This window comes from Podarcis muralis, chromosome 6, assembly GCF_964188315.1.
Source record: "Podarcis muralis chromosome 6, rPodMur119.hap1.1, whole genome shotgun sequence".
NCBI lineage: Eukaryota > Metazoa > Chordata > Lepidosauria > Squamata > Lacertidae > Podarcis > Podarcis muralis.
This window is the reverse complement of record NC_135660.1, coordinates 65,068,203-65,082,830: the sequence shown is the minus strand read 5'-3', so window position 1 is coordinate 65,082,830 and position 14,628 is coordinate 65,068,203. Positions and strand designations below refer to the sequence as shown.

The 14,628-nt window shown below is 41.7% G+C and overlaps 1 protein-coding gene across 1 annotated transcript; it reads left to right on the top strand.

Annotated features, from left to right (window-relative positions):
- The first annotated feature begins 2,782 nt into the window (after positions 1-2,782).
- On the top strand, positions 2,783-14,294 carry LOC144324891 (lipase member M-like). The gene is made up of 9 exons (XM_077930480.1): positions 2,783-2,899; positions 3,283-3,400; positions 3,823-4,021; positions 6,299-6,408; positions 7,659-7,795; positions 8,189-8,335; positions 11,177-11,248; positions 12,084-12,149; positions 14,061-14,294. The coding sequence occupies exons 1-9, from the start codon at positions 2,795-2,797 to the stop codon at positions 14,292-14,294; spliced, it is 1,188 nt and encodes a 395-aa protein (XP_077786606.1). The 5' UTR covers positions 2,783-2,794.
- Positions 14,295-14,628: the final 334 nt, after the last annotated feature.

Sequence of the window (14,628 nt, the reverse complement as noted above, 5' to 3'; positions counted from 1 at the left end):
GCATATGATGGGTATGTCATGATAATTTTATCATAACCATTTTGCTTGCTCTGCATCTGTTCCATAATTAACAATGCACCCAGAAAGACACGTTTTGCATCATTATACAGTAGCTGATGAAAGTGATCTTATTCTCTTCAGTTTATTACAACCTAAGTCTTCTTCAGTGTGCATTAGAGATGTGGTTGCTATTGATGAACAGGAGCAGGTAAGCAAAAATCTTTTCTTCCCCATATCTTTTTCATTTATTTTCTGGTGACATACCTTGGTCTTACATTTTAATAGCTTGCATCTAACAAAGTTAGACATTGCTATCATAAAGTACAGCCTACAGCCCAGTAGAAATTAAGGCTGCTGGCACAGAACTGATTCAGCTGTGGGGGAATCACAAACTGCATAAATGTGTACAGAACTATTTATACATTACTTTCTGAATGGCATTTGTAGCCTGCCCTTCCTCCATAAGGAAAATATGATTTTAAAAAATGTTTAAAAAATTTAAAACTGTTAAAAACATCTAAAGAATTCTTTTTAACTAATTTAAAAACAGGTATAACCAACAAGAATGTCTTATGTTTTGAAATTCTAGCTTGGTTTCATTGTGGGGCAGCGGGTGTGGGAAAGGAGCTCGTTGTTGAGAGGTATGTGTGTATGTTTCAATGTTGGACAGTTTGTTCATGATGGGGGCTCTGAGTGAGCTCAGGTTTGTGGAGGGGGGTTCGCTGTGCGGTGGGTTGCATAAGTGCTGTTCCTCGTATTATTGAAGAAAGCTGGAAACAGTTGCAAGCTAATAACAAATGTTTAATTTTGCTTTTAAAAATACCATCAACATGATCAAGCTTCTACAGTTTCTCATTCTGCTCTGGCCACAACTTTTCAGTCCTTGTTCCTTGCAGCCCAGCTCTCTCTCTCTCTCTCTCTCTCTCTCTCTATTTTACAAGTTCATACACAAAAACAATATTCTTGCAATTATTAAAATTTTACACAGGATTCTTTCAAATTTTATTTATACTTCATGGAGTCTTTCTGGAAGTGTGATTGTTCCTTCAGCGTCCAGTAAGTTGGGCAACCTTGTTCAAGTAATCCTTGCACCAAACAATAGCTCAGCAAGAGATTCTTCATGTTCAATGGGAGATGCCCTATAATTTACCACAGCCACTACCTTAATCTTGCACTTTTTTTGTGCTGCATCTTACATGAAGCCACTTAATTGAAGCTATTTGGGCCTTGAAGTGATGTGAAGAAACTCACATACTATGGGAAAGTTCTTATGCATGAGGTGCAAACTTAGGCCATTATCTGTCCAAATCACCTCAAGAATGCCATGTCTAGCAAAAATGGATATTATTTTTTCAGTGACCAGGAAGCTGCCTCCCTCAGAATCCAGCATGCTTACCCTTATTTTGAGGCATCTGATCAAGATCTGCATTTTAAAATGAGCTTTAAAAAAAAAAAAATGCAAATGTTTGTATCTCTCATGCCAGGCAGAAACCAATTGGGTGCTTTGGCAGATGTTTTCCTAAATAGGGCCCCTCTAATTTGTATTAGCATTAGCAGGAGACGAGTGCCTCAGGGTTGTAAAAGGAAAATTACAGGCTGGGAACAAAAGGTCACACTGACCATACAAATTACAGAATACAATCAAGCTGCAATTAAGAGATGGTAAATAGTAAGAATTATTGTGCCTCCCATTAGAGACTTGAGCCACATTTCCCTAAGGTTAAAAGGGCAAGAGCTAATGGAAATAGGGAAAGGGGGGCTTCTCTCTGAAGAAAGTGTTTTTAAGTTTTTTCTTACTTTGAAAAACGTCTTTGCTTATAAAAATCTATGTATGTGTTGTATGAAATATATTGGCTTAAGTGTAATTATGCAAAGGATTTAGAAAGTAAGAAATGTTATATTCTTATGTTAGATTCTTATTTCATAGAATCATAGAGTTGGAAGAGACCACAAGGGCCATCAAGTCCAAGCCCCTGTCAAGCAGGAAACACAATCAGAGCACTCCTGACATATGGTTGTCAAGCCTCTGCTTAAAGACCTCCAAAGAAGGAGATCTTTCATAGATGGTGTGTGAGAAGGTGAACCCAAGATCTCTTTAAAATGAAATTAGAGAAACCATGCACCATCTGCTTTAGCCATCTGTTTTGCAGTGAATAGGGCAACAGGGGCCAAAGGTTATCTGGTAATTAAGGTGCCTGGTCGAGGCAAATGTAAAATATATGACTACTTATTTGCCATTTATGGATAGAAGGAAATATAGCTCTTTGTCTCCCATAAAAGGCAATAGGAAATGGGTGTATCTTTTATGATTGGTTCTAGCAAACAGCCAATAGGAATTTCAACCAGGCTGATTGGACAGAGGCAGCCAAAGGAGGAGCAAGGGGGCTGGGCTGAGGGAATATAAGTGCTGGCCATCAGGGCTGGAGTGGGCAGAGCTTTGGTAACCATATACCACTGTGTCTCTTTATTTGTCTGACAAATAAATTATTATTTTAATTTCTCTATTGCTGCGTTGAATATTTCATTCCAGCTAAGCGTTAACCACAAGCAGGGTGCTACAATTTCAGAGATAGCCATGACTTTTCCTCATGAGGCAGATCTTTCTTCCCCACAAAACATCCATCTCAGTGACTAATATTTTCAGAAGAGAGATACATTATTTCTTCCCTGCACACCACCATTAGAACTAAACTTGCACTCCCTGCCCTCAGCACATCTAGAATCATTCTAAAACAGACTTCCCATCTTTGCTAAGGAGTTTGAAACAACAGATATTGTTTTACACAGGTCAGCGATGTGGCTATTTTGGGCAGTGGTGTGCTTAAACCAACAACAGACAACAGAGTCAGAAGAATTCCTCAGGAAACGGCACTTGAATCCCCAAGAATTTATGACTATTGTGAGTTGCTTGTTCAGATGCATTTGAAAATGACAGTTTATTATGATTTGTACATATTTCTTTTAAGTGATATTCCAAAGCATTTGCTTTTCACAGAAGGATTTCCAGGCCTGCCTGAGATACCCCAAAGAGGGTTTGATGGATTATAATGGATAGATTTAGCTGACCCCAAGGCCAAATGACATGTTCTGTTTAATGCTTAATACATGGTGTATGGCTAGCTCCTCCTGGTTGCTTTTGTTCATTACAGCCAGCAGGGGAGGAAAGCAGGATCCAGAACTTTTTTCTCTTCTCCTCAGCACCATTGTTACTAAAATCCCATGTAGCACATCTAGATTTAGAATAAAGGTCTCAATTTGCTGAGAATTTCTTTGTTCTTGCAGAATGAAATAATCCAATATTGGGGATACCCCAGTGAAGAGCATCAAATCCTGACAGAGGATGGCTACTACTTGCAAGCAAACAGAATTCCTTATGGAATGCGCAGTTCTGGGAAGACAAGTAATTTTGGAATGTAACTGGTCTTTATAGGGTTTTGTTTTTTTTAAGGAAAAGTACTGGCAGGATTCCATACAGCCCAGAGAAAACAAATGTATGCATATAAATGCCCAGAATTAACATAGTTTCTGAGTGCAGAATGGTTGAAGACAATAAATCACATCCCGCTGTGTGTGTTTTGATGTGATCTTAGTCCTCTTAACTATATTTTTTTTTATATCAGCACACCAGCTTGTAACCTTCTGAAAGCTAAGAAAAAATGCCAAGGATAATGTGAATTGAACTCTTAACCAAACATGAACTGAACTATTGTGTGTGAATAAATGGTGATTTAATTGCACTATGTTGATGAAGTGAACAGAAATTACCTCAAAGTTAGATTGACTACAATATTTTCTAATGCCCTTTTTCTTGTTTCCCCCCAGGTCCTAGGCCAGTTGTTTTACTGGTACATGGTATTTTGAGTGAAGGTAGGACCTGGATTGTAAATCCTCCCAACAATAGCCTGGGATTTGCTCTAGCAGATGCTGGCTATGATGTTTGGATAATAAGTACTAGAGGGACCAGCTGGTCTAGAAGACACAAGACTCTGTCAATTGACCAAGAAGAATTTTGGAATTTCAGGTATAAAGGGACAAATTGAAGCTTGGGTAGTTGAGACAATTGCAATGATTACTGTCTCTGAAGTACAACTGCTACCAATATATCTTTTTTTCCAGTGTTGTGTCAGAAGTGCTTCATTTCTGGAAAGACTTCCCAAAGATGGGACATGGTGGATTGTGATCCCTTTTCTTATTATTTTTAGAGCCAACATCAACATGTCAAAATGCATGACTTTCTCTATATTCATGCAGACTGAATTTGTGGGGCTCTGAGATCATAACTAGGACTGTGCATTCGCTCTGGACAAATCTTAGGTCCTGAACTGAATCAAGCCAATCTGGAATTTTCTGGGAATATGTAGATAAAGCCCTTGATTACCTGGGGCTGGGCCCACCTGAAACAATACAAAGATGTCAAAGGGGAGCTGGGTGGGTGGACAACAATGTGTTTAATTAAACCAAGGAGGCACTGGGAGTGGGTGGTTTCCGAGACAGCTCTTAATGGGGTTATACCCATTCTGAAGAAGTGGGCACATAGCATGGGGGTACTTCTGAATCCTTTGCAGTTGCTTGAGGGTCAGGTGGCCATGGTGCTACAAGTGCCTTTCACCAGGTGGCCCAGCTGTGCCTCTATCTGGACAGGCAAAGCCTAGTTTCTGTTGTCTATTCTCTGCGAACCTCTAGTTTGGATTTCTTGTTGTTTAGTCATTTAGTTATGTCCGACTCTTTGTGACCCCATGGGCCAGAGCACACCAGGCACTCTTGTCTTCCGCTGTCTCCCGCAGTTTGGTCAAACTCATGTTGGTAGCTTTGAGAACACTGTCCAACCATCTCGTCCTCTGTCGTCCCCTTCTCCTTGTGCCCTCCATCTTTCCCTACATCAGGGTCTTTTCCAGGGAGTCTTCTCTTCTCATGAGGTGGCCAAATAATTGGAGCCTCAGCTTCAGGATCTGTCCTTCCAGTGAGCACTCAGGGCTGATTTTCTTCAGAATGGATAGGTTTGATCTTCTTTTAGTGTATAATACGTAGTGCTGCCTCTGAATATAGCTTGGAAGCTTTACCTGCTGCAGAATTTGGCAGCCAGGTTGCTCACTAGGACAAGATGGTTTGAACATAACCTTTCTTCTTCCTCTTTGGCGATTACTCGTAGCCAAGTAAGATTGTGTTCCATGAAGATAGTCTTAACAGTAAGTTCGGAAGTGACTGGATCCACATGACCTTCCACATTGGAGACATAGGTTTTCGGATGGGAGTTGATCACAGTGAGGGTTTGCCGAATGTGCCTCCCTCTTAGCTGGTTTCTCCTTTTTGCCATGAGTTCATGCTTCTTTGAAGTCCATGATACCTTTCGTAAAAGCTTTTCTGCAATTGGAGCACTCACAGGCCAGAGTTTCCCAGTTATCGGTGGTTATACTCCTTTTTTTTAGATTTGCCTTGCGATCATTTTTAAACCTCTTTTGTTGTCCACCGGTGTTTCACTTTCCATTCTCAAGTTTGGAAGAGAGTAGTTGCTTTGGAAGATCATAATCGGGCATCTGAACAAGATGACCAGTCCAATGAAGCTGATGTTGAAGAATCATTGCTTTAACACTGGTGATCTTTGCTCCTTCCAGTACACTGACATTAGTTTGCCTGTTTTCCCAACTGATGTGGAATATTTTTTGGAGACATTGTTGATGGAATCTTTCAAAAAGTTGGACATGGCGTTTATAAGCAGTCCATGTTTCACAAATGTACAGTAAAATTGGTAGTATGATAGCTTTATAAAAAGCATTTTGGTTTCCCTGTGAATGCCCTTGTCATCAAACACTCTGTGCTTCAGTCGAGAGATAGCTGCACTCACAGAGCTTACGCGATGTTAGATTTCAGCATCAGTGTCAGCACTTGTGAAAGACAACTGCCCAGGTAGGAAAAGTGATTGACATTTTCCAATTTTACACCATTAAGTTGGATTTGTGGCACTGCAGAGGGGTTGTTTTGTGCTTGCTGGTGCAGTGCTTTGGTTTTTGGGATATTGAGCAATAGGAAACAGAGACACTGGGAATCACTTACTTATTTTTACAATTTACCTATACTTTGATTACAATAATCACTAAGTGGTGCAGTTCGAGCTCTGTTAACATGTTTTCAAAGGCATAATCCCATTTAGGAATGGGAGATCACAGCTCAAATCACCCCAGTTCACCTCATTATTTGGGGCATGAGTCCATGCACATTTCTAATAGTGTGATCTATTAATGCAACATGAGAGTAAGTGGAAAAAATATCACCTGCATTTTGTTCGTGTAATGTCTTGCAGCTTCCATGAAATTGCGATATATGATATTCCAGCAACAATAACATTTATCCTGCAGAAAACAAAGCAAGAAGGGTTGTATTTTTTCGGTCAGTCTCAGGGTGGGACGCTTGGTAAGTAATGTGAAATGAATGGAATTTATTTACTGCCCATGTCCCTTTTTAAAAACCTTCTTATTGTGGTTCGAGGACCCGATCCCCGCTTGGAGGAATAAAGACATGTGGACACAGTGTGTAAGGTTAATGGGCAAAAAAGGCCACAACTTTATTGATTACAGCAGATGAGAAGGTATTGGCTTAGGCATTGGACCAACAGAAGAATTGACTCCACCCACTAGGAGAGGGGTGAGTCTGAAGAGGGGTTAACCACCAGTCGGGGGAGCCTGTTGATGCTAATACAACTATAAGCTCTCCCCTGATGTCACCGAGGGTCATGCCATGGCCCCCACCACACAGGCATCGGACAGGATCCATGACCGCCGGATTCCTTTAATGTAATACTCAAATTTGAAGGGGTAGGTGATGGCCACACCTTGCCCTTCCAAAACACCAACAACACATTCCAATGCCTAACCACCAAATACCAGGTAAATTGTGACGATTGCTACGAGGTAGGCGAAAAAAACCAAAAGGATGGTGCCAATTTGCCAGTTGGAAAAAATTCCTACCAGGCCCCCTGGGCAACCTGGGTGACCAACCATAGGTCCATAGCAAGGTCAAGAGAAAAGCTAAGCCCTAAAACCTAAGGGAGTGGTGGGTGGGTGACTTGCGGTGAAAAGGTGAGCAAATGGGGCTGAATGGCTGGTGCGGCTGCCTCTTGAGCAGCAAACCACGCCCCCACCAAGCCGCCCGGTTGGGTGCTCAACCGGGGGCATGGCGCGCCAGCTAAGTGAATGGGGCAGGGGGCATAATGCCCTCTGCATGACGCGGGAATCATCCCCCGCCCGCAACAGGCCCTATCAAAAATTCAAAATACAGGTATAGTTTAAATCTAATAATTCAGATTGAAGCAACAACAAGCAAGGGATTTAAGAGCATTTTTTAAAAAATTGGCTTTGAGACTTTTTGCCAGCTGGTTTCAGATAAGTATATAGGACTACAGAGATCTGTAGTACCAAGTCAGACCATTGGTTCATGTAGTTCAGCATTGTCAACACTGACTGGCAACAGCTTTCCTGAGTACGACAGTAGTCTTTCTCAGCCCTAACTTCAGTCTCCTGTACTGAGGCCCTGATCATATGAATGTACTCTTTTGCTATGATAAGACAATCCCCTAGTATGAGAGACCCAAAGATTCAGTTTGCATATTGGCTCTGGTATATCTGGAATAGCTGCTGAATTCTGGAATTCTTTCTCTTTGGCAGGTTTAATTGCCTTTTCACTCAGGCCACAGGTTGCTCAGAAAGTCAAGCTCTTCGTGGCTTTGGCTCCTACCTACACATTTGTGAACACCAAGGGACCTGCGGCGCTATTTTTCAATCTTCCTGATGGATTTATCAGAGTAGGTATTTCTCATAGGTTTTTATTGTGTGTATAATCAGTTCAGTGATATGGGCACTTCATTCCTCAAGCTTTGGGTCATGGAAGATGTTATGCATGTTCCTTGGTGTCTCCTTCTCAGACCTTGAGTCTGCATCACCATGCAGGCCAGACTTTTGAGGTCTGCATTGTGATTCGCTGCCTGGCACAAAGCAGCCAATCATGCACTAGGTGGCTATTGCGGGGTGTGTGTGTGAATTGTATATAAATCAGACCCATTTCTATGTTTTCCCCAGTCTGTTGCTGAAGCCTCAATAAAACCTTTAAGTTGCCTTGGGTCATGCTTGAATACCTGGTATTGCTTTAGGAATTAATCCTAAAGAGACTCACCAAGATCTCTGTGTTTATTTTACAGCTGATATGGGGGAAGAAAGAATTTGTTGGTATTAGTAACAAACAGAAAAGACTGAATGCCAAGCTGTGCAGTTATCCCGTAATAGATGAGATTTGTATTCAACTTATTTTCCTGACCAGTGGACGCAATCCAAATAACTTAAACGTGGTATGATGACTCTTTATTTTGCTAAATATATTGACAAAACACCATACTCCAGTCCACCCAACAGCAATATATTTTATTCTAATAGATAAAGATAAATTAACCATGCAATCCAAAGCATGACTATTGAGTTCAATAGTACATGCTTTAAATTATGCATGTATAGGATTGGCGCCTTAAATGTGCAATTGAGTGACCAAGTCTGTACATATTGCAGCTAGAATTGAGAGGAAATTAGAAGAATCTTTGTGGAAGAGACCCTGGTATATTACAGAATGTATAAACTATATGGTTTTTGTTGTTTTCTCTGGTTTTTGTTGTTTTGAGTTCAGTAAAATAGCAAGACTATACAATGATGATGGGATAAAATCAAGCTGAATTTTTATTGGCAGCAGCAAACAGGGTAAGAGTTGGAAAGGCCTTGGGTCCCAGTATCAGTTCATCATTCCACGAGCCCCATATTGATGGAATGGGTCTGCTGGGTTTGGACCACCCAAACCTGTTCCATGTGTTTAACTTTGCTGGGATGAAAGCCAAACAAACAAGGCCTCACTGGGCAACTATGGTGCAGATTCCTACCAGGCTGATACCTAACACTGAGCTTGCAGGTGGCTGTTGCTAATTCTTCCCTCAGGCCACTTATGGGGCATGCCCTATACTATGTTGACCTTGCCCAATGCCCTCATACAAACAACCATCTTTCCCTAACAAATGAAGGCATAATTCCACTGTGGGAAAGGTCTAGAAAACCCCAACCAGACTGGGGTCAAGCAGATTGAGAGAGAAAGAAAACTGAAAGGCATTGAATTTTGGTGGGAATTTCCAGAAGGGATTTCATTTGCATACAAGGGGGAAAAACAACGTTGCACTGAACCGATGAAGGCCAAATCCTTTATGAGCAAATATAAAAAAAGACTTTGGGGAACCAGAAGAAGTAGAACAGAACAGTGAAGAGGAGAACGGAGAAGGAGAAGAAAAGGAAGAACAAACAAACAAGCAAACAAAACATTTTACCAAAGATGGAGCTAAAAATGGCTTCATGGAATGTGAATGGGTTAAATCAGGGGTCGGCAAACTATGACTCGTGGGCCGGATCCAGATCCAATTGCCCTCAGGATCTGGCCCATGAATGTTCTGTGGATCGGCGATTCTGATTGTTATTTTTTTGTTAATATTTTTTCCAGCGCCGCCATTTTTTCCAGCGCCATTTCCCCCCTCTCTCAGACTGCGGCGCCTCCTTCCTCCCTCCTCCTGGCTTCTCCCCGCCCTTCTCCCCACCATGTGTAGAGGAGGAAGGGGGCTGGGCTGAGCTGCCTGAGCACCATTTTGGGCAGTGGATCTCCAGAGCCAGCCAGCCCTTTCGGGCCGCTCGTCCCTCCACTGTTGCCAACAGCCTCTGCCACTCGCAAGGGCAGGTGCAGGAGCCATGGTTGGCAGAGCACAGCGCAGCACCTCTTCCAACCACAGCTCCGTGCCTGCCCTTGCGAGCGGCAGGCTGGTGGCAGTGGCGGCGGTGGGACCAGTGGCCTGAAAGCAGCCCTTGCAAGGGCAGGCACAGGAGCCACAGTTGGGAGAGCGCAGCATGGATGGCAGCAGTATAGGTAGGCAGGGGGACTGGAGGGGCTGGGGAAGAGAGAGAAGCCCCCTCTGCCACACGTCTGTGCGCACGCATGCTCCGGCCCACCACAAGGTCTGGGGGGCGGTGTACCTACCCCCTCCCAAAAAAGTATGCTAACCCCTGGGTTAAATAAAAGAACAAAAAGGAATAAAGTAACCCCATATTATTACAACAGAATATGCCTACAGGAGACGCAAATAAAGAGAGAACAGAAAGATAGCTGATTAAGGAAGAACTAGGACAAGAATTTATTACTTCAGATAAGACAAAAAGGGGAGGGGGAGTGGTATTACATGTTGATCCAAAGTTAGGGCCTAAACAGTGGTACAAAGATGAAGAAGGTAGAATAATAGTGGTGGAGGTTAAAGTGGAAAGGGATAGTTGGATAATTGTGGGAATATATGCTCCAAATGAAAAGAAATCAATCAACTATCTATCATCTATCTATCTAGAGGAAAGTCTGTTCGAATTATATGAATCTTATTGGCACAAAAGTGGAGAATGAGTATGGTACTCACCAAGGAAGAGTGGCAGTTTAAAATGCTTGAATACGCTGAATTGGCAGCAGTGATGAACAGGATAAGAGAAAAAGATGATATAGAATATAAGGAGGATTGGAAAGTGTTTATTGTATATTTTAAGAACCAGTATAAAAAGTAAATAATCAAGCCGGTCTTGAGCATATCCAGCAGAATAGAAGTTAATAGAATTTAACAGAGGTAGATATCCTAAGATTAAAAATGGGGAATACGGGATTTAATAGATAATTAGGAAATCAGGAAAAAGGTGGAAGGGAAGTCACCAGATATTTAGTTGTATGTTTGATATGAAAGTTGTACAAGTGGGATGTGGAGGGCAGGAGATGTGGGTTTTTCTTTTCTGCCTTTGTATTAAAATGCAAATAAAAATAATGTGGGGGGGGGGGAATCCTTTTAGGCACTGTCAACCAGATACTGGGCAAAGGTGCCCCATGTTTATTTGTCACAGATGCTTAAAATTGTATAAAAATAAAAAATGCAAATTGGCACGAAACCCACAACCACATCTTTCCTGAGATGGATGTTTTGCTATGTAATATCCCTTTACCTTTCTCAAGGTATATGCATGTTGTATTGCTCTGATGCTGGTGATGTTTTTGCTAGTGCAATTCATCCATTTCCTTCCTCAGAATATTCAGAGATGCTTTTATAAGATATTTACATTCTTATTGTTTCCCTCCAATCCAGAGTCGAGCTGATGTATATACTGGAATTGTTCCCGATTTTGCTTCTGTAAAAAACATGATCCATTTGGCCCAGGTGGGGTTCAATGCATATTTTTCCTTATTTCAAAATTCAGAGTTCATTTGATGCACAAATGAATGCTTAATGTGTGTGAATATTTAAGGGTTTTCTTTTTTTAATTTTCAGAAGCTGACAGGAAAGTTACATAAAATCAAAAACAATATAACAGTAAATACTTATTAATTTGCAAAGTGTGCAAAATATTGGAAAAACAGATAGTATTTTTAAAAACAGATAAATATGAAAAGGTTTCAAGATAAAACAATAATATATTGTTATGAAACCACACATAAATTTATGAAAACAGTCTAGTAATCCATCATAGACTGCCTTGATTGGTTGTGCTCATTGTTTCTACAAAGAAATTCACGACAGAATAGTTAACTTATATTTTGATTGCTTGAAATTTATAGCAAGATCTTTGTTGACTATAATCATATTATACCATATTTGCCAGTGCAAGTAGATAAATAGGTACCTCAGCATCAGGAAGGTAAACGGTGTTTTCGTGTGCTCTGGCACTCGTCACCGTCCTCAGTGCTACAGTAGCAGTTTAGTAATGCTGGCCACATGACCGGCCTGAAAGCGAGATGAGCGCTGCAACCCCACAGTCACCTTTGACTGGACTTAACCGTCCAGGGGTCCTTTACCTTTTTTACCATTTAACACCACATTATTATTGTTGTTGTTGTTTGTTGTTGTTGTTGTTGTTGTTGTTGTTGTGTAGGGATTGGGGACAGGGTTCTGACAATTCATATTGCCAATTTTTAATCTAGGTGTACTTTATAAATATGTCAGCATTAAAAAATTGAAAATTTGAAAATTCTGTACTTTCCCCCTTCTTTTATAGGTTTTTAAATCAAAAGAACTGAAATATTTTGACTATGGCTGTAAGAACAAAGCTATATATAATACGGTAATTATAAGGGTTGTGATTGGGATTTGTCATGGATTTCAATGTGCTAAAGCTGCATATTTATTTGGGAATAACTCTCATTGAACTTAGTGGGTCACCCCAAAAAGAAAAGAAAAGGTTTAGGAGTAAACTCTGCACAAATCCAGTGACAGTTGGGTGGGGCCTTGTATACCTTCCAGCAACTTCTGCAGCCAAGCTGGTGTCAAATGCATTGCTCTGCTTCCTTTGGACCACATCAGTGCAGCCGAGGTGGTGGTCTTATTGTCTGGGCAGCCCAGGACCCCCATACCCACTGCTCAGGCCTGCACCCCAGGGAGGTCACTTTGGCACTGCTAATGCAGTGGTTGGACTTCACCCCTGGAAACGCACTGCATTGTCTCTCAAGATGGATACCAACATTGTAAACCTAGATCCCATCCCTCTCCTGGCAAACCCTTGATGCTTCCCACTAGTCCTTGTGCAGCCATGCCTGGACACATGGCTGAGGTCCCGGATTCCATAGCCCAAATTATCACCTAAAGAGCACCAGATAGCACTGGCAGTGACAAACCAGCCTGACTCCAGGACCTCGGCCAGTCTGAGAAGTAAATATGTTTAGCCCTAGAGCAGCAGAAGCAAACTCAATTGTTTCTTTTAGTCTTGATGGTTCTATTTTTCAAGTGCTTTTTAAAATGGAAAGCTGCTCATGCTCAGAATGTATGTGTGTGTGTCCATATGTGTATATACATGTGTAGGACGTGGGTGGTGCTGTGGTCTAAACCACTGAGCCTCTTGCTCAGTGGCGGTTCGAATGGTGGTTCGAATCCGTGTGATGGGGTGAGCTCCCGTTGCTCTGTCCCAGCTCTTGTCAACCTAACAGTTCGAAAGCACTCCAGTGCAAGTAGATGAATAGGTACCACTGAGGCAGGAAGGTAAATGGGTGTTTCTGTGTGCTCTGGTTCCTGTTGTGATGTTCTGTTGCGCCAGAAGCTGTTTAGTCATGCTGGCCACATGACCCAGAAAGCTGTCTGTGGCAAACACCAGCTTCCTCGACCTGAAAGCGAGATGAGTACCACAACCCCATACTTCCTTTTCTTGGGATACTGCCAGGGAGACAAAGTCCATCATGGCCCCACGTCTCCATTCGGAGGTCCATCAATCTCCTGTAGACACGCAGTATCAGCAATTAGCGACATGAGCTCCAGAAAATAGCTTGCCACATTCCAGGGCTGGTGCACACTCTTATCAGCAGATAATGCACAGCGAAAGATGCATGCAGGAGAGCATATTTACAAGTTTATTCAGCATTGGTCAGAACAGAGAAAAACATGACTGCCTGCTTCAGTATTCAGGCAGTGAGAGAGAAAACGAAAGCGACAGAAAACATAAACATCCTGTGAACAGGAAATGCGCAAACTCTGTGACTCACAAAGCCTGCTCCCTTTTAAGGTGGAACGGAAATATCCCAACACCTTTGACTGGACTTGACCGTCTATATATATAGTTGTGTGTGTGTGTGTGTGTGTGTGTGTGTGGCATTTGGGAGGCCATGCAAGTGCAGTGGGAAAGAAATATTCTGCGAGCTTTTAAGCTGCAGTCATATGTGCAGCTTTCAAAACCCTGCTCACACCTTGCATGCAAGACTATTAAATCCAGGGCTTAAAAGTACCAGGCTAAACCATTGCCCACTTTAGCAGACATGCACATCAATCCTGATACAGATCCTCAATGAAACATGACACAATTTTGGTATAGCCTATACTCAAGCCAGTCAACCTTCACACATAAGTCAAACAATGCTCAAGGAACCATTTCCCCATAATTTTGATTCTACTGCATTTGAACCATCGGGAGGTCAAGAAAATCATCAGGAGGTCAAGAAAGATTGGTAGGTGAAACTCATTTTAATCATTCTGATATTTTCATCCACAGACCACTCCTCCATTCTATCAAATCGAAGACATGGTTGTGCCAACTGCTGTGTGGTATGGTGGACATGATATTATGTCAAATAGAAAGGACATTCAGCTGTTGCTTCCTCGAATCTCTAATTTGGTTTTCCACAAGTATATTCCTGAATGGCAGCATGCCGATTTTTTATGGGGTCTGGATGCTTCAAAGAAACTATACCCTGATATATTTCATCTGATGCTGAAGTACAAATAAAATGTTACAAAAGTCATATATACTGCATATATTCCATTGGAGGTGCCATATGTCTGGAATTTGCTGGACCTATCCGGAATACTGTAGTCAGAAGCAGTGTCCAGGCAGAAATTGCTAAAATGTCTAGGAAAATCCAGATGTATGGCAACCCATGTCGGACTTGTCATTTTTGACGATTCTCCTTAAAAATTCTTTGGCAAATTTGCAAAAAAAAATCATAAACACTTTTCTGTCTGGATTTTAACTATTGCAAATATGCCAACCCCAATTCCATGCGACTGTAGATGCTCCAATAGGTCTGTATAATGTGTATATATGATCAATTTGTTAACTA

Excerpts from the sequence above, each read along its gene's own strand:
- LOC144324891 (XM_077930480.1), top strand. The coding sequence starts at position 2,795 with ATGTGGCTATTTTGGGCAGTGGTGTGCTTAAACCAACAACAGACAACA. Across the intron at positions 3,401-3,822 it reads GCGCAGTTCTGGGAAGACAA|GTCCTAGGCCAGTTGTTTTA; the intron begins GTAATTTTGGAA and ends GTTTCCCCCCAG. Across the intron at positions 8,336-11,176 it reads ATCCAAATAACTTAAACGTG|AGTCGAGCTGATGTATATAC; the intron begins GTATGATGACTC and ends CCTCCAATCCAG.